Source organism: Salvelinus sp. IW2-2015, linkage group LG25, assembly GCF_002910315.2.
Source record: "Salvelinus sp. IW2-2015 linkage group LG25, ASM291031v2, whole genome shotgun sequence".
NCBI lineage: Eukaryota > Metazoa > Chordata > Actinopteri > Salmoniformes > Salmonidae > Salvelinus > Salvelinus sp. IW2-2015.
In genome coordinates, this window is record NC_036865.1 from 2,788,974 (window position 1) to 2,812,565 (window position 23,592).

At 40.8% G+C, this 23,592-nt stretch overlaps 1 protein-coding gene across 4 annotated transcripts; it reads right to left on the reverse strand.

Annotated features, from left to right (window-relative positions):
* Positions 1–3,202: 3,202 nt before the first annotated feature.
* LOC111951896 (mitogen-activated protein kinase 8) lies at positions 3,203–22,158 on the reverse strand. 4 transcript variants are annotated; one of them, XM_023970214.2, is made up of 12 exons: positions 21,980–22,158; positions 13,047–13,225; positions 10,729–10,858; positions 10,279–10,337; positions 9,847–9,985; positions 6,320–6,485; positions 5,596–5,667; positions 5,120–5,302; positions 4,911–5,035; positions 4,670–4,733; positions 4,115–4,195; positions 3,203–3,777 (listed from the first exon to the last, which is right to left on the reverse strand). In XM_023970214.2, exons 2-12 carry the CDS (start codon positions 13,172–13,174, stop codon positions 3,605–3,607), a joined length of 1,320 nt encoding a protein of 439 aa, XP_023825982.1. In that variant the 5' UTR covers positions 13,175–13,225; positions 21,980–22,158; the 3' UTR covers positions 3,203–3,604. The 4 variants fall into 4 exon arrangements, with proteins under 4 accessions (XP_023825982.1, XP_023825981.1, XP_023825983.1 ...); XM_023970213.2 differs by lacking the exon at positions 5,596–5,667 and adding an exon at positions 6,082–6,153; XM_023970215.2 differs by lacking the exon at positions 5,596–5,667 and adding an exon at positions 6,082–6,153 and having other exon boundaries at positions 3,594–3,782.
* Between the last annotated feature and the right edge of the window lie 1,434 nt (positions 22,159–23,592).

Sequence of the window (23,592 nt, forward strand, 5' to 3'; positions counted from 1 at the left end):
TTAACTACAATAGTATGTTTGAGTCATCTTTCAAGATTGACCATGTATGCTAGAAGCTTAGAGTATGACATCAACCAGTTTAACAGTGTATATGAAATCAGATTAATCTCAGAATGATCTCGATGGTCATTGGGATTTTCATTCTTGTCTAGGTGTAAACAGTTGAAGTCGGAAGTTTACATACACGTATGTTGGAGATTAAAATCGTTTTTTCCAACATCATAAGACAAATTTCTTGTTAAGCAAACTAATATAGTTTTGGCAGTCGTTGGACATTACTTTGTGCATGTACACAAGTAATTTTTCAACAATTGTTTTACTAAACCGATTATTTCAACTATAATTCTGTTCAATTCACAGTGAGTAGAAGTTCACATACATAGAGTTGACTGTGCCTTTACAGCTTGGAAAATTCAGAAAATGATGTCATAGTTTGAAGCTTTTGATAGGTAATTGAACATAATTTGAGTCTTGGAGGTGTACCTAGTGGATGTCTTTCAAGGCTCCTTCAAACTCATTCCTTTTGATTGACATCATGGAAAATAAAGACAAGCAGCCAGACCTGCAGACAGAAAATGGTATGACCTCCACAAGTCTGGTTCATCCTTGGGACAAATTTCCAAGGTACCACGTTTCTCTGTACAAACATAGTACGCAAGTATAAAACAACATGGGACCAACAGCAGCGTCATCGGCTCGGAAGCGAGACGTCTGTCTCTAGAGGAACGTACTTTGTGCGAAGTGCAAAATCAATCCAGAACAACAGCAAAAGGACTTGTAAGATGCGGAGGAGAAACAGGTCAACAAAAGTAATCTATATGCCAGTAAAACGAGTCCTATAGTCGCATAACTGAACAGGCCGCTCAAGCAAGATAAAGCCATGCTCAAACGCATAAAAAAGCGCAGACTACGGTTTGCAACGCACATGGGGACACACGATCGTTTTTTTGGAGAAATGTTCTCTGGTCTGATGAACCAAATGAACTGTCTTGGACTATATGACCGACCGATTGTATATGTTTTGGAGGAAAAGGGGGGCGCTTAGCAAGCCGAAGAACACATCCCAACCGTCGAAGCACGTGGCAGCATCATGTTGTGGGGGTCCCTTTGCTGCAGGAGGGACTGGTGCACTTCACAAAACAGATGACATCGTGAGGGAGGAAAATTGTGTGGATATATTGAAGCAACATCTCAAGACATCATTCAGGAAGTTAAAGCTTGGTCTTCCAAATGGACAATGACCCCAAGCATACTTCCAAAGTTGTGGCAAAATGGCTAAAGGACAACAAAGTCAAGGTATTGGAATGGCCATCACAAATCCCTGTCCTCAATCCTATATAAAATGTGTGGGCAGAACTGAAAAAGTGTGCGCGAGCAAGGAGGCCTACAAACCTGACTCAGTTACACCAGCTCTGTCAGGAGGAATGGGCCAAAATGCACCCAACTTATTATGGGAAGCTTGTGGAAGGCTACCCAAAACGTTTGATCATGTTAAACAATTTAAAAGCAATGCTACCAAATACTAATTGAGTGTATGTAAAACTTCTGACCAACTGGGAATGTGATGAAATAAATAAAAGCTGAAATAAATCATTCTCTATACTATTATTATTCTGACATTCTTAAAATAAAGTGGTGATCCTTACTGACCTAAAACAGGGTATTTTTACTAGGATTAAATGTCAGGAATTGTGAAAAACTGAGTTTAAATGTATTTGGCCAAGGTGTATATAAACTTCCGACTTCAGCTGTATATATTTTCAGAATATTGACAAAATATTGACCTTAAGGGGGTTAGCCATCAGTGACGGAGATGACAAGCCACTGACGGAGTTGACAACAAAACAGACATATTTTTGCTTCTAAAAATAAAACTTCAATACAAACATTTGTAAAATATAGAAAATGATTTATTTGAAAATTCCCAATAAAAATATAACAATTCTATCATATATTTCAGCACTCTGACGGAGTTGACGTTCAATATTGTTTCTTTAAATCTATCAAAAGTAGATCACTTTGCAGACCATGAGTGGTTTTGTTGCACTATATGTAATGAGGACATTAAGAAAAGGTCCATGAGGTGTAGCTGACCCGGATCATTCTTGATTAATTTATGATTGTAGACAAATCTGACAGAGTTCATCAAATCTCCTGACAATTATTTTAGGAATCACAGTTTTGAGAGAAATATTATTTTAAGTCAGAGGTCTAATGCAAGAAACTACCTAAGATCCATTTTCAGTTAATATTCATTATTGCCGTTTTAAGAATTTTAAACACTTTTTTGGAGAGTTTGAAATTGCCCACCTTGGCTCCGGACAAGGACATTTACAGGCATAGAGCCAACATGGAAATGTGTAATATTGAAAATATTTAGAAAATTCCAAAAGCAAATCTTTCCCCTTATAAAATTCCCCTAAATGTAATTTTTAGGATCAAATAATGCAACAAAATAAACAATAAAAATAAAGTTAATCTGCCGGTCAAGGATTGTCCCGACTTTCAAGAATCCCTGAACTGTAAGAGCACTTAAATCAAATCAATGGGGCTGGGAGTTTTTCCTGGTCCTGTGACCTGAGGAAAGACTCCTGGCCCCGCCAATAAAACATAAGCAGCCTTCGTCCCTTCCCCTTGGCCCCAACCCTTTGATGTTTGCAGACCTGCACAGGTGTTTATACCTATCCAAAACCTAAAGATCTGCAAACATTGAAGGGTTAGAGCCAAGTGGGATGGGCCACTGGTTGAAGAAATATAGCAACAAAGATGGCTAAGTGACAAAGGTATTTGGGCCAGGTGATTTAATCCTTTGATTTAATGCAAAATAAATGTTTTGTCATACCCGTGGTATACGGTCTCATATACCAAAGCTGTCAGCCAATCAGCATTCAGGGCTCGAACCACCCAGTTTATAATAGATATGTGTTTGTAAGAAAACACTTTCTAATAGGGAAAAGGGGAAAAAGTTCCAACCACTGTGAGATTTGAACCACTATCATTTACAGCATAGACATACACAGCTTGGAGAGACAGAAACTGACACAAGAAAATAAATAAATATAGTAATTTACAGCATGTACACAATCGGCAATGCCTGATATAGGGGACATAGCAAATAAAAGAAGCTGTACATTTAAAAAATAAATAAAAACGTTTTTATTTTACTACGGACCCTTAAAGGGGCAATCTGCAGTTCAAACGACAATAAAGCAGCCACCCCGCCACTGTTTTTGGTAAGCAGCTAAGGGTGGGGCTAGAGAAATGTAATTGCTCTGAAATTCATAGACAAAGCTATGGATGCAAGGACTGACCATCCATGATACAGTATCAAAAGTATAATTTTAACCATGTTTTGAGGTTATACACAGTGTTTGTTTACAATTACATTGTTTACAAACAATTGAGTAAACACAATGTAATCATGTTTTGAGGCTATACAGTGTTTGTTTACAAACAATGGAGTAAAAGCATTTATATATTATATTCTTCAAGAATCAATTGGTATATATCATTCAATGAAAAGGCAAAAAAGAAAATATGTAGCCATCGCAGATTGCCCATTTAAGTGTTTTAAACTATATACCGTGACAGGGGTGTGTGTGTGTTATCTGCAGCAGGCCAGTGCTCCCAGAGAGGTGTGGCTGTCCAGGCTGCTGTCCGTGTCAGAGGTCATGGTGGGTTCACTAGGGTCACTGGGGTCAGTCGACATGGAGGATACATCATTGGCTGAGGGGGAGGACGAGGGGTGCTGAGGGGAGCTGTCAATCACTGCTGCACCTGTGCTGCGAGAAACACACAGGATGACTGATACACCTGTACTAGGTACTAGCACGCGCATTTACAAACACACACACTGTCCTGTAAGCTACACCTGTGTGGCACACACCATAGGGTGCCGGAAGAGCCCCTCTGAGTCTGTAAGGGGTGCAGCAACCCCCCTCTACAGTATCCAACTACATAATTCACCTCCCTCCTATGAGTCAGATCTGCATGCTCTCTTTCAGTAACAGCCTTTTACTCGTGGTGTTTTTCCAAGTGAAATGTAATACAATAACAGCAGAGACCAGCTCACATAAGTACAATAAAAAACATCAGAAACAGTCTGTTAACTAACCTAAAGGAGGAGGTTGTCCTCTGATCACTCCATTCTGCTTGGTCCACTCGTCCCACTCATACACCTCCTTCCAGATCAGGTCTAGGAAGAGAGGGAAGGGAGGGATGGAGAGAGAGAGAGAGAGATTTGCCCTCATGACAAGTATCAAAACACAGAAATCATCACCGGGGGAAGATCATAAACACCCATTGGAAGGGGGGGGGGGGGGGGGGGGTGAGTATCAGTATGACCTCATCCTATTGGACCCTGAGCCATGCAAACCGGTGACAGTGATATTTACACCCAGCCTTTGAACCTGGCCAGCTCTGCAGCATCACGTTTCACACCATAACATAACATGGGAAAGTCGTTAACCAGTCGAACGTCAACATTACAGTGAAAATGTTGTCGTGAAAAGTGAAAGCTCCTCTGGTACAATGGAACCAAAAATGAAGTCCTAAAAGTGCAAACTCCAAGATAAATCGAGCATATACGTTCAAGTATTTCAAAGTTGTTGACATATATGTATGTGACCCATGTCTAGTGAAAAGTGATAGTTGTAGTAACGTCTCTAACCTTTCCACTCCTCCACCGTATGCTCTCGCTCATCCAGCTGCTTGTCTGTGATCTTTGGAGGGGGCTGAGAGGGGAAAAGAAAGCAAAAGAAAGACAGGAAAGAGAGAAGAGAGGGAAGAAAGGTTCATCCCTACATCAAACCATTGACCGTAGTTCACCCTTCTGACTAGGAGTGTCAACCGTTTCAGTCCAATCTCCAAGTTTCCCCTACAATAGATCATACCACTTGTTAAACACTTACTGCCTCCACTTCTGCTGGGTCGTACCACACGTTGATATAGGGGTGTTTCAGGGCCTCGTCCACCGAGATCCTCTTAGACGAGTCGATCACCAACATCTTAGACAGCAGGTCTCTGGCCTGGCTCGCTGGGAATGGAGAGAAATATATAGTTCAGACCAGCACAAGCATACACACAAACCCTACCCACACACATTCTCAGTCTCCAGTACCTTTCAACTTGTTGTGTTCTGAGTCTGCAGGGAAGAGGACGTCAGGGAAGAGCTTGTCGAAGCTGTATCCTGCGTAGCGCGGTCGGTTCTCAACATACGTCCTCACTGATTGGTTGAGCTTCATCAGGAAGTCCTGGGGCGGAGTCCCGAGCTGCTCTATCACTTTGTTCCACTGGTCAATGTCTGAGCAGGTGGAGTTAGGGAAAGAGTACACACAGATGTCTCCACAAACACACTTTTACTTTGTTAGAGAACTACTTTTCCAGAACTATCCCTATTTTCTAGAACTATCTGTATGTACCTGCAGAAACTGAGGGGATTATTGGGGAGGGAGGAYGGCTGTACTTGGATATGGTGGATATGATGGTGGGTGGAGTGCAAAAGTGGTGCTCGATAGAGCTGTGCTTGATGGTATAAACATGGTAAAAACACACAGACAGGATAAAATGATATTACGGTAAAAGAGGAAAGGATACGGTCAGTGCCTGGGAACAACACACTACCTCTGACCATCTCAGCCACAATACAGCCCACTGACCACACGTCCACTACACGATGATCGGAGAGATGACATGCGAGCACAATGGAAAAAATATATATAAGAACAGAGGAAGGAAATGAGAGAGTAAAAAATGTATGGATTACAAAAAAAATGGATATCACAAATAAAATCAGATGAACGAAACAGAAAATGGCAAGAGTGATACATCTGATGAATGAAGGAGAAGCATCGAATGAGTAAATTGGGTAAATGAGAGTGAGAATGGATGCAGCATGAAGCATCTGCAAGTCTCGAGCGACGGAGCCCTCTGTCAAACGGGAAGGAAAAAGCAGGAAATCAGGACGTGCAATTCATTCTCCATCTCGGGAAACTGAGAGACTGAAGAGAAATGGCTCCACAGAGGTGGAAAACTGTTTTATTACTTAAGGAGATGATTCACAGCCAGAAGCACTAAGGATACAGTCCCTTCCTGGGAACAGGATTTTGTGACGGACCATTTCTGCCAGAATACACCCCACAGACCATATGTCCACTGTTTACAACATGGAGAAGAGGAGGGGAGGGGGGTGGAGACACAGAAACAAGCTAATTAGATTTTAGCAGTTAATAAAGAGACCATTGTTCCTGCGGTGGTGGTAAATGCATACAATCGTTATGGGTAGAATAAATATTTGATTGATTGATCGACAGGTACTGACCGTTGGCCTGGTAGCCCATCCCCAGTATGACCTCTGGTGCTCTGTAGTATCTGGTCACTACGTAGGGGGTCATCAGTAAACCTGTAGCCGCTGTCCGAGCCAAGCCAAAGTCCAAGATCTTTAATGTACAGTCTGACTTCACCACAATGTTACTGGGCTTCAGATCCTAGAGGAGGGACAAAGAGAGATCATAATTATCAACGTTGTCATCATCATCATCTATAGCAGCAGCATACTTTAAGGCCCAGACACATACACAGGACAATCTCTCTCTCTCTCTCTCTCTCTCTCTCTCTCTCTCTCTCTCTTCTCTCTCTCTCTCTCTTCTCTCTCATCTCTCTCTCTCCTCTCTTCTCTGCTCTCTCTCTTCTCTTCTCTCTCTCTCTTCTCTCTCTCTCTCTCTCCTCTCTCTTCTCTCCCTCTCTCTCTCTCTCTTCTCTCTCTCTCTCTCTCTCTCTCTCTCTCTCTCTCTCTCTCCTTCTCTCTCTCTCTTCTCTCCCTCTCTCTCCTCTCTCTCTCTCTCTCTCTCTCTTTCTCCTCTCTCTCTCTCTCTCTCTCCTCTCTCTCCTCTCCTCTCTCTCTCTCTCTCTCTCTCTCTCTCTCCTACTCTCTTCTCTCTCTCTCTCGTCCTCCTCTCTCTTCTCTCTCTCCTCTTTCTCTCTCTCTCTCTTTCTCTTTTCTCAGGACCTTAGCACCTAGGTCGCATGCCTCAGGGACTACCTGGCTGATGGCTCGCTTGCTTCCCAGTCCACCTGTCGTGCTGCTGCTCAGTTTCAACTGTTCCGCCTGCGCTATGAACCCTGACCGTTCACGGGACATGCTACCTTGCCCAGACCTGCTGTTTTCAACTCTCTAGAGACAGCAGGAGCAGTAGAATACTCTAATGATTGGCTAGGTGAAAAGCCAACTGACGTTCACTCCTGAGGTGCTGACTGTTGCACCCTCTACAACCACTGATTATTTATTTGACCCTGCTGTCATCCAAACATTTTAACATCTTGCCATGTTCTGTTATAATCTCCACCCGCACAGCCAGAAAGAGACTGGCCACCCCTCATAGCCCTTTCCTCTCTATGTTCTTCTAGTTCCGGCCATTCTAGGGAGTTTTTCCTAGCCACCGTGCTTCTACACTGCATTGCTTGCTGTTTGCGTTTTAGGCTGGGTTCTGTACAGCACTTTTGACATCAGCTGATGTAAGAAGGGCTTTATAAATACATTTGATGATGATTGATTGATTTGATGGTAAAGGAACATAATGCTCCCCAAACAATGAGAGAGACAGATGGGACATTAGTGAAGCTACGTATAAGTATAGGAGTCGTCAACATAATATATTATAACACCGTCAGCATCCATATTCCTCATCATATTAACAACCAGTAATGAGTCACACCATTTAACTACAATAGTATGTTGAGTCATCTTCTCAGATTGCATGTTATGCTAGCACTTAGTAGTATGACATACAAAGCAGTTACAGTGTTATAGAATCAAGATTAATCTCAGAATGATCTCGATGGCTTGGATTTACCATTCTTGTCTAAGGTTTACAGTGGAGTCGGAAGTTTTACTACACGTTATGTTGGAGCCATTAAAACTCGTCTTTTCAACCACTCTACAAATTTCTTGTAACAAACTATAGTTTTGGAAGTCGGTAGGACATCTACTTTGTGCATGACACAAGTAATTTTTTCCAACAATTTTACAAAACAATTATCTTATTAATTTCACTGTATCCACAATTCCAGTTGAGTGATCAGAAGTTCACATACACTAAGTTGACTGTGCCTTTAAACAGCTTGAAATTCCAGAAAATGATGTCATGGCTTTAGAAGCTTCTGATAGGCTAATTGACATAATTTGAGTCAATTGAGGTTACCTGTGGATGTATTTCAAGGCCTACCTTCAAACTCAATTCCTCTTTGCTTGACATCATGGGAAAATCAAAAAAAATCAGCCAAGACCTCAGAAGAAAATGGTAGACCTCCACAAGTCTGGTTCATCCTTGGAGCAATTTCCAAGGTACCACGTTCATCTGTACAAACAATAGTACCGCAGTATAAACACCATGGGACCACGCAGCCGTCATACCGCTCAGGAAGGAGGACGTTCTGTCTTCCTAGAGATGAACGTACTTTGGTGCGAAAAGTGCAAATCAATCCCAGAACAACAGCAAAGACCTTGTGAAGATGCTGAGGAAACAGGTACAAAAGTATCTATATGCACAGTAAAACGAGTCCTATATCACATAACCTGAAAGGCCGCTCAGCAAAGAAGAAGCCACTGCTCCAAAACTCCATAAAAAAGCCAGACTACGGTTTGCAACTGCACATGGGGACAAGGATCGTACTTTTTGGAGAAATGTCCTCTGGTCTGATGAACCAAAAATAGAACTGTTTGGCTATAATGACCATTGTTATGTTTGGAGGAAAAAGGTGGATGCTTGCAAGCCAAAGAACACCATCCCAACCGTGAAGCACAGGGGTGGCAGCATCATGTTGTAGGGGTGCTTTGCTGCAGGAGGGACTGGTGCACTTCACAAAATGATGGCATCATGAGTGAGGAAAATTATGTGGCTATATTGAAGCAACATCTCAAGACGTTGAGATCAGTCAGGAAGTTAAAGCTTGGTAGCAAATGGGTCTTCCAAATGGACAATGACCCTAAGCATACTTCTAAAGTTGTGGCAAAATGGCTGAAGGACAACAAAGTCAAGGTATTGGAGTAGCCATCACAAAGCCCTGACCTCAATCATATAGAAAATTTGTGGGCAGAACTGAAAAAGCGTGTGCGAGCAAGGCAGCCTACAAACCTGACTCAGTTACACCGGGCTCTGTCAGGAGGAATGGGCCAAAATTCACCCAACTTATTGTGGGAAGCTTGTGGAAGGCTACCCGAAACATTTGACCCAAGTTAAACAATTTAAAGGCAATGCTACCAAATACTAATTGAGTGTATGTAAACTTCTGACACACTGGGAATGTGATGAAAGAAATAGAAGCTGAAATAAATCATTCTCCTTACTATTATTCTGACATTTCACATTCCTAAAATAAAGTGGTGATCCTAACTGACCTAAGACAGGCAATTTTTACTTGGATTAAATGTCAGAAATTGTGAAAAACTGAGTTTAAATGCTTTTGGCTGAGGTGTATGTTAACTTCCGACTTCAACTGTACATGCTCCATTGCTCCAAATATGTATCCCAAATGACACCCTATCTATCCCTCCCTATACAGTGCCCTACTTTGACCAGAGCCCAGGAATAGAGCAGTGTTTAGATCATTAGCAGGGTCCTCTTGATCTCCTGTGGATTTAGCCAACATCAAAGCTCTGATACCATCACCTACTCTTTGTAGAGGAGTTACTGTAATCAGAGCTTTGAGCTTACTTCTCCTGGAAATACAAAAATGCCCCAGAATTTGTAATGACGAGCTACAAATCATAATGATGAGCTACATTACTGCCGATCCCTGCGTCTACATGTTAGCTTAGCGTTAGCGTGTATGAGCCCGCGTGAGCCTTACCCTGTGTATGATGCCGGCATTGTGGAGGTGTTTGATGCCACACAGCATCTGGTAGAGCAGGTAGGACAACCTCTCATGGTCCAGCTCCATCTGAATCACCTGGCACAGGTTGGCATCCATCAGCTCCATCACAATGTATCTACACAGGCAGGAAGTGAGATGAGAATATGCACACACAGGCACACATACGTAGGCGCAGACACACACATCATGAGRTAACTGTGGAGCCAGCTGGATGGCTCGAACAGAGAGAGATATGCCGCCGGCAGAGAGATTTCACACAGTTATTCTGGTAATAGCCGAGTCATTCTGTCACGGATGACAGACAGGCCTGTTCAAAAGACCCTCCTGTGTCTTAATTCCGAACGGCATGTAACCATTTTACACTGTCAAAGGTTGATCGTGTTATTCGACACCAATTCATGTACTTACACGTCTGCAAATTCCTCKAGTGATTTTTGTGGGCTGAACACGTTTAATAAGCCAATGATCTGTAGAGGTAACGACATCAACACATGAACACAACAACATAAGTCACACAGGTTGCTTGCTAGATTAGTTTCCTCAATATACGAAAAACAGTCCACGTGTTTGTAATCAATTCAATTTCAAACGTATTATACAATAAAACAATAAAAAGTCCTGGATGCTGATTGACTGAAACCGCCTTCTAGTCCTCTGTATATTCACAATATAAGCTACCATGGCAAATGCCTGTTTACTGTTCTAGCTATCGAAGTRTCATTATGCATTTATAACATATTATTCCTACTGATCCTGTCCAGCCAGGCCATTCATAAACATAATTGAGCATAATTATCATAGAGTCTCATCTAGAATATAACAGAAACAGCAGGAAGAAGTAATTGGCCAGTGACTTACATTTTTGTGATTGACACATTTCATTAACACCAGTTCTCTGTACGCTCTCTTGGCATGCGTCTGGTTCTGGAACGGCCGACTCAACTTCTTAATAGCCACATTTCTCTCAAGGTTGTGGTCATACGCTGAACTGAAAGGCAAGACCAAGAACAAGAACATGGCAATACATGAACACATCCGTGACAATGGTGTGATACAGACTGTAGTAAATAGGGTAAATAGGAATTTAAATGGATGTCTGATTGGTGTTTCTTTTCATTGGGTCTTTTACAGCATATGACCTTGAAACATAACCTAAAATGAGGACACTGTTCAAATGAATGAATTCCATGGTCCATTTTGCCATTGATGGACCAGCTTTGGCATTAGCCTTGGTCCATTGATTCAGCACCACAGTGTTWAGACAAATTCAAAACATTGGGGTACTTTGGTATGTAGCTTTAGATTGTATGTTACYGTGGAAACCAATTGAATCTCAAATACAAGTATTTCATGGGGCTAAATAAAATTWAAATAAATCTCAAGCAAAAAGGATTTGAAAACAATAAACTGCAACACTGTATTTGGCATCCCATCGTTTACTGGTAATTACCTGGCACAAACCGCTGTTCAAACATTAATGAAGTAGTATATGACTGGCAGAAAAAAACTAAGGGGAGGAAAAAGTACCCAATTGTCATCCTTGAGTAAAAGTAAAGATACTGTACCTTAATAGGAAATGACTCAAGTAAAGGCGAAAGTCAACCAGTAAAATACTACTTGAGTAAAAGTATCAAAGTTTTTGGTTTGAAATATACTTAAGTATCAAAAGTAAATATAATTTCAAAAATGTACTTGTGTATCAAAAGTAAAAGTATAAATAATTTCATATTCCTTATATTAAGCAAACCATTTGGCACAATTGTTCGTGTTTTTTTTAATTTACGCATAGCGAGGGGCACACTCCAACACAGACATAATTCAGAAACAAAGCACTTGTGTTTAGTGAGTCTAGGGAGTCGCCAGATCAGAGGCAGTAGGGATGAGTGTGTGAATTTAACCATTTCTGTCCTGCTTTCAAAATGTAATGAGTACTTTTGGGTGCTGGAGGGGCCTCCCGAGTGGCACAGTGGTCTAAGGTACTGCTAGCTGTGCCACTAGAGATCCTGGTTCGAGTCCAGGCTCTGTTGCAGCCAGCCACACCGGGATAACCATGGGGTGGCACGCAATTGGCCCAGTATCATCTGGGTTAGGGGAGGGCTTGGCCAGCAGGGATGTTCTTGTCCCATTGCGCATTAGCGACTCCTGTGGCTGGCCGGGTGCAGTGCACGCTGACATTGTCGCCAGGTGTACGGTGTTTCCTCCGACACATTGGTGTGGCTGGCTTCCGGGTTAAGTGGCCATTGTGTCAAGAAGCAGTGTGGCTTGGCTGGGTTGTGTTTCGGAGAATGCATGGCTCTCGACTTTCGCCTCTCCCAAGTCCTTACGGGAGTTGCAGCGATGGGACAAGACTGTAACTACCAATTGGATACCATGAAAAAGGGGTTAAAAAAACAAACAAAAAACTTTTAGGTGCCAGGGAAAATGTATGGAGTAAAAAGTACATCATTTTCTTTAGGAATGTAGTGAAGTAAAAGTAAAAGTAGTCAAAAATATAAATAGTAAAGTACAGATACCTCAAAAAACTACTTAAGTTGTACTTTAAATAATTTTTACTTAAGTACTTTACACCACTGCCACCAAATTAAAAAAATTGTTTTTTAAATGTATCGTGGGGCTGACATTTTCCATCAAGGCACTCTTGAAGAAAAAAAAATTGATGAACTTGTTGATTAAAGCATTTATTTTCTTGCCATTTCTTTCGAAATATTTAAAAGCATAACAAACAAACACCAATGCATTTGGGCATGATGTCAGCCTTCATCTGGGGGTAAAGGTTGTAATGTCCACWTGGGGGCTCTATAAATCACATTYSAGTGGCAGAATAACYWATAAGAAAACATRTCACATAAACAAAATAACAGCATAAGGAAATTAAACAGGGGTGTGAACATAAAGTAAATTATAAAATAATAATTAAAATTAGCCCCAAAAAATCATACAAATAGCATAACAAAGATATATACACAAAAAGTACCATACCAATCGAACAATTTGTATTTACTAAGGGGTGACCTTCCACCCCTTTGTTTTTTTCTGCCAGTMATAGACTACCCTTTTCAAAGAGTACCTTGTACCAAGTCTCCATGGCCTTATAGTTTTAACCCATTTGAGCCCACCAGCACATTGTTTTCTTCTTCTCAGTAATGAAATAGTAATTGCAAAGTGATTACACTTACCAGACGATTCCCTGTGCTCCTGAGCCGATGGGCCTTAGATTCTGGTAGCGCTTCAGAACTTTGAAGGTGGAATCTCCGACATCTAAACTATAGAACTCCCTCTCTTCTCCTCGCTTGTTTTTATTCATGATGAAACCTGGAGGAGCTACTTTCTGGGCATCCAAACTAGGCTCTCTGTACTACGGGCCCGCACACACACACAAGCACGCACGCACAAGTGCACAAACACACACACACAGAGAAGGAGAAAAAGAGAGAGAGAGCATAACATATTTTTAGGATACAGAACACAGGTAGCTACGGTATGTTCGGAAGTGCATGTTTCTAGCTTTAAGATCGAATCCGCATTAGGGGAAATAGCACCACTGTTCACCCCCAGCGCCTTTGTTATTGTTTTTTTGCATTCGGCAGTGTGGTTACAATTTTTTTTTTTGCATATTCTGCTGTCCTATCGTGAGTGCAATGATGTCAGATCAAAAAGTATTTAATGTTTGCAATAACTTCTTTATTGTTGTAATATTCCGAACGGACATGGCAGTTTCACAAATTAAGGATTCCAGCTTTAACCTATTCTTCTTATTAACCTTATCCAATGTGATCCAGTTTTCCTTCTTAAACCTAAAAGGTTTCAAAAATCAGATGATCAGATGTTTTCAAAATTCAAAAGCAATCTTCTTTTGAGATAAGTCCACGTCCCGGGCCATGTGTGTATATGCCACAATCAAAAATGAATGGAGAAGATAAGCACCATGCAATTTCCAAATCTGTGGTGCTTATCTTTCAATTATTCTGTTGGTTGAGGTACTGTATATACAGTGCCTAGTGAAAGTCTTCGCACCCGTGAACAGTTGTCACATATTGCTGCCTTAAATTTAAATCTAAAAATCTTTTTTTTTCTACAGTTCTACATAAACTGCTCTACATTTTCAAAAGCGTAAGACAAATTGTAGACATATGCGGAAATGAATAAAAAAATGGAAAACAAAGATATCTTTTTTTTTTTTATTATTATCCCCTTTTCTCCCCAATTTTCGTGGTATCCAATCGCTAGTAATTACTATCTTGTCTCATCTCGGGAGAGACGAAGGTCGAAAGCCATGCGTCCTCCGAAGCACAACCCAACCAAGCCGCACTGCTTCTTAACACAGCGCGCCTCCAACCCGGAAGCCAGCCGCACCAATGTGTCGGAGGAAACACCGTGCACCTGGCCCCCTTGGTTAGCGCGCACTGCGCCCGGCCCGCCACAGGAGTCGCTGGAGCGCGATGAGACAAGGATATCCCTACCGGCCAAACCCTCCCTAACCCGGACGACGCTATGCCAATTGTGCGTCGCCCCACGGACCTCCCTGTCGCGGCCGGCTGCGACAGAGCCTGGGCGCGAACCCAGAGACTCTGGTGGCGCAGTGGCCCTAGACCACTGCGCCACCCGGGAGGCCAAAACAAAGATATCTTGATTGCGTAAGTCTTTACACACCTTCCTGTGTGAAGAGCAAATATTTTCATGAAAAAAAAAATCGCTCAAATTTATTGAATGGTGTCCACCTGTTCGCATAAGTAGTGGTTCTCATTATTTAATAATAACTTACACTGTCTTTGTAAGGTCCCCCTGTTGGATAGTGATATTCAAACAATGATTCAACCTCAGAGCCACCAATTCGTTTTAAAAACATGTCAGTGATTCATTTTTAGACAGGGGAGGTTCCAAAATATTTCATAGACACTGAATATTTGGGGCGGCAAGTAGCCTAGTGGTTAGAGCGTTGGGCCAGAAACCGAAAGGTTGCTAGATCGAATCCCCGAGCTGAGAARGTAAAAATCTGTCGTTCTGCCACTGAACAAGGCAGTTAACCCACTGTTCCTAAGCCATCGTTGTAAATAAGAATTTGTTCTTAGCTGACTTGCCTAGTTAAATAAAGGTTAAATATAWATATSTCACTTTGGGTAAATAATGTGTAGGCGGTGTATCATATCACTGGGGATCTGGCTGTCCTTCCTAACTGAGCTGCAGGAGAGAATGGAAACTGTTCAGGCATATCACTATGTGGCCAAAYCKGATTTTAAAACAGCCACAGAGTTCATTGGCTGAGCAGAGAGAAAACTGTGCATTGATCAACAACATTGCATTCACTCCACATTACTGGCTTGTTTGAAAGAGTGCAAAATTTGTTATCTTTTACTAAAAAAAAATCCCTACCGTTTGCAGTTATCCTGTTAAAGTTATCCTGTACTTCAAGTCAGCATGGCAAAATATGGACTAAATGAAAAACAAAGTTTTGGGTCAAATCCAACACAACACATCACAGAGTGAAGCCCTCTACATTTTCTTGAATTGTGGTGGTAGTATCATGTTATAGGTATGCTTGTCACAAGCAGGGACTGGGGGAGTTGTGTCAGGCCCAAAGTAAATATGAAAGGGGCAAAGCCCAGGGAAAAACTTTTGAGGACCTGCATCAGTCTTTTGAAGACCGAACACTTCTTTTTCCAAAGGGTAAATTACACACATTTTAAGACATAGGACACACCAGCTTTCCAAAAGGTGTTGAGTGTTCCTGAGTAGTCCAGTCTCAGTGCTGTCATAAATCTGTTTGAAAACCTGAGATAAGACTTGAATATTGCTTGTCCATCAATGATCCCCAAACAAATTGACTTAGCTTCAGCAATTTTGCCAAACACAAAGGATATATACTCAGAGGACTGTTTAGCATGTTTAACCACTCGTTATTAGCATGTTTAACCACTCAATGGTAGATTATCAGACACTCAACAAGGTCTGATTTAATTATTACCGAAACAGGATACAAGTGGTAAATATAATGATCCAGTCCATTTAAAAAATTGGAGGCCCCTTACACTTCAGTGTTGCGATGCAAAAATTAGAGCTAATTGTACAGCGCATAGAATTAAAAAGGTATTGTTTGACATTATTCATTCTAATCCGACAGGTTTTTTACATGGACGATACTTTGGAGATAATATAAAGGCAAGTACTGGAAACAATAGAACACTATAAAAAAAATACGGGAAACCAGGCCTGCTCTTCATAGCTGACTTGCCTGGAACATTTCAACTTGAGATAATCTCTTATAAAATGGCTTAAAATCATGTATAGTAAAATAGTAAATAATGGCTACTTCTCAGCAAGTATTAAACTGTCAATAGGAGTAAAACAAAGTTGTCCACTATCGGCATACATGTATGTTAGCTATTAAATTCAGGTCCAACAATAATATCAAGGGATTAGAAATGTGGTGTCATTGTTTGCTAATGATTCATGTTTTMWTTTAAATCCWCAGAAGATCTAGATATTTTWTTCTAACCTCTGGATTACAAACAAATTATGCTAATTACGTATTTGATCATTCAAAAAAAATCGCGYTTTTACATTACCGTGTAGTTTACCAATAAAATGGTCTGATGGTGATGTGGATATACTCTGTATACATATTCCGAAATAAATTATCTCACTCCAATAAATGTTTATTGATAATATCTTGCTACCATGGACAGGTGTCTATTTGTGGGGAAAAATCACCCTGATTAACTCTTTAGTCATATCCCAGTTTACCTATTTGCTTATGGTCTTGCCTACACCTAGCGAACAGTTCAAAATKATATGAGAAAAAAACTGATTAAAAAAACACCTTATGGCACAGACACACGATAACATACGCACTATACATACACATGGATTTTGTAATGTAGATATGTAGTAATGGTGGAGTACGGGCCTGAGGGCACAAAATGTGTTGTGAAATCACTAAGGCAAAGTGTGGCTACTTTGAAGAATCTCAAATATAAAATATATTTTGATTTGATTAACACATTTTGGTTACTACGTGATTCCATGTGCGTTATTTAATAGTTTTGATGTCTTCACTATTATTCTACAATGTAGAAAATAGTCAAAATAAAGAAAAACCCTTGAATGAGTAGGTGTGTCCAAACTTTTGACTGGTACTGTATATATATTTGAAAAAATATATATAATATAAAAATATATGGAGGATTGGAAGTGATGCAGACAATTACATTGATGGAAGCTACAATCTATCTGAAAAATATCAAAGCTGATCAACCCCCCCAACAACAACAAAAATAATATATGCTGCTCCAAGAGTTGTGTAAAGTTGGTGAAATCTTACTCAACATTATTCACAGCTGTAATTATTGCTTCCCAATGTGCTTTGAACAAGTATTATTCCTGGGGTGTGAAGACATATGCAATCAAGATTTACATTTTTTAAATTTTTTATGAATTTTTAAAAATGTATTTTTTATWTACTTTTAAGTGTAGAGTAGGTTGTGTAAATCAGTAGGAGAAAAATATAATGTAATCCTTTTTATATTTAAATATAAGGCAGCGAAATGTGACAACTGTGCAAGGGGTGTGAAGAGTTTCCCTAGGGACTGTAGCTGCATCTAAACAACGGATGGTGTGGGATGTTGATTCTTCGTGACATAAGACTACTTTCGTGGTCTGAGAACACCTGACAAAATGTGAAGCGGAATGTAATGTCCCTTAAACTTTACAAACAGAGGAGGTGGGAGTATACAATATCCTCAGAAGCCACTGSTCTGAGTGTGAACCATAGGTGGTCTACTTCTCTCAATGAAGTTGTATATGAAACATGAGGTTTCAAGAGGATGGGGTCATACTGATACTGACCCTCCAATGAGTGTTTCCCCCTCTTTCTCTCTCTCCCATCTTCTCACTGATCTACACTGAACAAAAATGTAAACGCAACATGTAAAGTGTTGGTCCCATATGTCATGAGCTGAAATAAAAGATTGCAGAAATGTTCCATTTGCACAAAAAGCTTATTTTGCTTTTTGTTAATTTCTCTACCATAAGCCGCCTCCAACGTTGTTTTAGAGAATTTGGCAGTACGTCCAACCGGTGTCACAACCGCAGACAACGTGTAACCACGCCAGCCCAGGATCTCCACATCCGGCTTCTTCATCTGCGGGATCATCTGAGACCAGCCACCCGGACAGCTGRTGAAACTGAGGAGTATTTCTGTCTCTTATAAAGCCCTTTTGTGGCAAAAAACTCCTTATGATTAGCTGTGTCTGGCTCCCCAGTGGGTGGGCATGCCCTCCCAGGCCCACCCATGGCTGCGCCCCTGCCCAGTCATGTGAAATCCATAGATTAGGGCCTAATTCATTTATTTAAATTGACTGATTTCCTTATATGAACTGTAACTCAGTAAAATCTTTGAAATTGTTGAATGTTGCATTTATATTTGTGTTTAGTATAAGTTTTCATTACTGTCTTAAGCCCAGTCTGAACTGGACTAAAACCCAGAAACATTGGCCAGATTTGACTACACTGAAAATACATCCTTTGTAACCATCAGGTAGTAACGTCTGCGTTCACCTATCATGTCAGACAGCCTAGTGGTAGCCTCGCGGTTAAGTGCATTGGGATAGTAACTGAAAGATTGCTGGTTTGAATCCCTGAACCGACTAGGCGAAAAATGTGTTGATGTGCCATTGAGAACTTAATCCTAATGCTCTGGATAAGAGTGACTGCAAAATGACTAAAATGTAAATCAATGATTTCCCTCCATTTTGAAATACATCCTTCTTTACCATTGGAGGTAACAGCCACTAAGGGTTTCATTCGCTTTCACATATCTTATCAGCTCAAAACTGTGGTTTCCCAAGGAAGGGAGGACGGAAGCATGCATTGTGATTAGTCCATCATAATAGGGCTAAATATGTTTCAGCCCATGCTGTTTCCTCTGACATCCCGACTGTCCTGCTAACGTCACACTTGCGCATCAGCGACATCCCCCACCGTGTCAAAGTAAACACTCAGATTCCACACACACACACCCCGCACAGTGTTACAGTAATTATTTATATCAATCATCAGACAGAAGCCAGGCATTCGTACGATCATGGTTCAGATGGATCAGGTGAGTAGATGGAGTGTGATGCTTAGCGTACTGCTTTTAATTGTAAGTTATATACCTGCATGGGTAACATACTCTAAGTCTGAATGAATAAATGAACAATTGCTGTATAATGATTACAAACACACCAGGGTTAATGAATAAAGCACAACCTTATGCAGCCAAACTTATGCTATACCAAATTGAGCTAAAAATTCGACTTAGCTCTCGGATGATGTCAATTACTGTAAGATGCAGTTACCAGTGAACGGTAGTACCTGTTAATGTGTTACAGTGACTATTTATTATGTGTAATCATTACGAGACAAAAGGATGAATACTGSCGATAAACGCAGTATCTTATCTGTCCACTTCAGTCAGTGACTGGCTGCACCAATAACAGCTCTCTTTCTCTCTCCCCCTTTCTATAGCTCCCCTCCTCCTCTCTATCCTTTCTCTGTCCATCTCCACTTGGCATTATTAGGTAGTCTATCGAGGGCCCATGAGTCAGGCCGGCAGCTACACTTCTACAGCCCTGCAATTACAGTCAGCGACCCTCCACTCCAGTTTAATGACTGATGATCTGTCTTCCTAATTAACATGATAAACAGCCCCTCAACACTGGCAGTCAACCCTGAGCACCACCAATACAGGAACTGACTATAGCGTATATCTGACAAAACATCCACAATCATGAATCTCACCTCGAGCTATTAAAGGAGCAATGCAGTCAAAAATGTGATTTCCCTGTGTTTTACACATATTTCCACACTATGAGTTTGAATATAATACCGTTAAATTGTGAAAATTATGATAATGCCATTTTAGTGTAAGAGCTGTTTGAAAAGACCACCTGAAATGTCTGCTTGTTTGCACGGGTGGGGTTTTTGGACCACCTGGCGACATCACCAGGCGGTGTAAGTTAATACACCAATAACAAAGAGTTTTCCCTTCCCTCTGTTAAAGTTGCACTATGCAGATATCGCTCCGCCATTTCCTGGTTGCTAAAATTCTAACAGATCGCTTAATTTCAGTTTATGTGACAAAACAAGCAAGTATAGTGTAGAGAATCATTGTACCAGGGGCCAACTTTCACTGGGGACGGGGAGGGACATGAAAATAGAAATAGCACAYATAGAACAGATCTACCACGTCATAGACTTGCTTTCAATGAGAATGACAGATCTATAACACACATTTCTATGTGAATTTGGTTACATATTGCAGTTAGTTAATAGCAGCTAATTTTCAGGTTACATATCCCTCCCATTAGGCTCCTCCAACTAGGCCCTTCACTCAGGCCMCTCCCAGATAGTCCTAGCGAAATTCTTGCTTGAGAAATAGCTTTTTGCTAAGAACCTATTTTTGTTTCCTTTTTTACCATTTTAATTGAAAACAAATTACATTAAGGTACTTAATTACTTAATTTCTGTTACCCAGAAATTATTTGATATTGACACAAAAACAGCTGCATTGGACCTTTAATACAGTATAACTAAGCAATAAATAACATTGGAACATACACATAAACCGTCTGATTAAATTCCTACATTTCCCTCTGTATTTTTATATAGAATAATARATTGTTCACCAATTTCATTACCTATATGGGCTTAATAACCTCTACGGGATCAGTGTCTCCCCCACGCGATGGTTGAGCTAACATAGGCTAATGTGATTAGCATGAGTAACAAAACAAAAAATCCCAGGACATAGACATATGTGATATGGGCAGAAAGCTTAAATTCTTGTTCATCTAACTACACTGTCCAATTTACAGTAGCTATTACAGTGAAAGAATACCATGCTATTGTTTGAGGAGAGTGCACAATTATAAACTTGAAAATGTATTAATAAACCTATTARGCACATTTGGGCAGTCTTGATACAACATTTTGAACAGATAGGCAATGGTTCATTGGATCAGTCTAAAACKTTGTACATACACTGCTGCCATCTAGTGGCCAAAATCTTAATTGCGCATGGGCTGGAATAATACATTATGGCCTTTCTCTTGCAATTGAAAGATGGTATTAAAAAAAAATACCCCAAAAAATGCATGTTTTTTTCTTTGTATTACATTTTACCAGATATAATGTGTTATATTCTCCTACAATAATTTCACATTTCTACAAACGTCAAAGTTTTTCCTTTACAATGGTATCAAGAATATGCATATCCTTGCTTCAGGTCCTGACATACAGGCAGTTAGATTTGGATATGTCATTTTAGGTGACATTTTTTTTATCCTTAAGAGGTTTTTAAGTCTTGAACATGTTATTGTATAAGTGGGTGGGTATACAGATAAGACCATAAAATAATATGGGCCTATTCTGGCACTAGACTATATGTAAATACTAGGCCTATACTTTCCACTTGTTATTGTACCTTAAATATATCCCAGGCATAGCTGTCTTCATCATAACATTGTACACTGAACATCGTGTTGCCAAGACTTCAAGAATGACAGAGGGAAGATCTTCAGGCTTAAATATCGACCATTCAGATTGTTTATAATCAGTAGTGATCAATTGCYTTAATGGCCCTGACAATCCCCGGTGTGTAACTACAGTCATGATAACCTTGGCCAGCCGACCCTTTATCGTTATATCTAGATGTGGCTGCCAGGTAAAAACAACACAGGTGCCTTGAAAACATGACAATAATATGACAATAACCAACCTCGCTACAATGTAGCAAGTGAGTCTATACTTCCAAAGCCGGCTTTTGGTAATAGCCTGGTTATTAACAGCCTGTATGTAGCCTAGCCCATGCGATGCAGTATTGTGCTACACATAGCAGGATAACTTATTTTGAGCGCTATCTATGCCAATCCAACAATCGAAATATTCGTGGTACAGCAACATTAAATCATGGACACGTTGTGCAATTAGCTAAATACGATAGAATAAATTGCACAATTCTAATCTATTTACAACAAACAGCATCTGTAAATTGTGTGCGGTGCGGCGAAAACGACCCTCCCCCACACCTAAACAATACCATGGACAGCGTCGCGGAAACATAAAGGCTTACCTCCGTCACCAAAATACAGAATGTCAGTTCTGGATTAGCCACAAAAGTCCGAGTCCTCGAAGATGAATTAAGTTTAATTATTTGGATAATAAATGATGGCTATTCTGTTGTCCTGCTACAAAACATGACCTCACGGAATGCACTACAATCTCTCTGCATTGACAGGCCGAGCGCGCACTGCAAGAAGGCATGCGTACTACGTCACTAAAGCCCTACGCATCCGTGAGATAGGAGCTACCGCCCTATCCTTTCCTTTTATCAATAAAAATACATACAAAAATATCCTCTTCCCTTTAAATGAATAAAATCAATACCAAAATCAATACAAATCTCTCTCTCTTATCTTCCACACATTCTGGGCCTACCTCAACCATTTTGGCTGAATGCTGGTTTCAGGCCTGTCTTTTTGGGATGGTACCATTTCAAATGATTATCTTCCACACAACAGCCAATCCACAGACTTTGCTATTATATTTATACAGGCCTATTCATCCACCTCTGTTTTGGAATGTTCGGAGACTGATGGCAGACATGTTGTGACAGAGGCAGTAAACTGAGGGATAATGAAACGAGAACATTAAGAATGTCAGCTTTGGCACCCAGCCAATGAGTTAGTACCATGCACCCAGCCAATGAGTTAGTACCTTCACACTAAAGAGTCATGCCAGTAGTTATTTACACAGTGACAGTGGGTCAAAAGTCAGACGGAAAGGGGTTAAAACACAAAGCACAGTGCAGTGCACTAGGGAAGAATTCAGAACCCTTGACTTTTTCCAAATTTTGTTTACTTTACAGCCTTATTCAAAAATCGAATCAATCTACAATCTATGGGCTCCCGAGTGACGCAGTGGTCTAAGACACTGCATCTCAGTGCAAGAGGGGTCACTRCAGTACCTGGTTGGAATCCAGGCTGCATCACATCCGGCCATGATTGGGAGTCCCACAGGGCGGCGCACACTTGGCCCAGGGTAGGCATTCATTGTAAATAAGAATTTATTCTTCACTGATTTTCCTTTTTTGACATTTTCGCAAAAACAGAAATATCACATTTACATAAGTATTCAAACCCTTTACTCAGTAATTTGTTGAAGCACCTTTGGCAGYGATTACAGCCTTGGGTCTTCTTGGGTATGGCGCTAAAATCTTGGCACACTGTATTTGGGGAGTTTCTCCCATTCTCCTGTGCAGATCCTCTCAAGCTCTCTCACAGCTATTTTCAGGTCTCTCCAGAGATGTTCGATCGGGTTCAAGTCCGGGCTCTGACTTGGACACTCAAGGATATTCAGAGACCACTTGTCTGTGTGCTTAGGTTCGTTGTCCTGTTGGAAGGTGAACCTTCACCCCAGTCTGAGGTCCTGAGCGCTCTGGAGCAAGTTTTCATCAAGGATCACTCTGTACTTTGCTGAGTTCATCTTTCCCTCAATCCTGACTGGTCTTTAAGTCCCTGCCGCTGAAAAACATCCCCACRGCAGGATGCTGCCACAACCATGCTTTACCGTAGGGACGGTGCCAGGTTCAATCTTGGTTTCATAAGACCAGAGTATCTTGTTTTTCATGGTCTGAAAGTCTTTAGGTGCCATTTGGCAAACTCTAGGTTGGGCTGTCATGTGCCT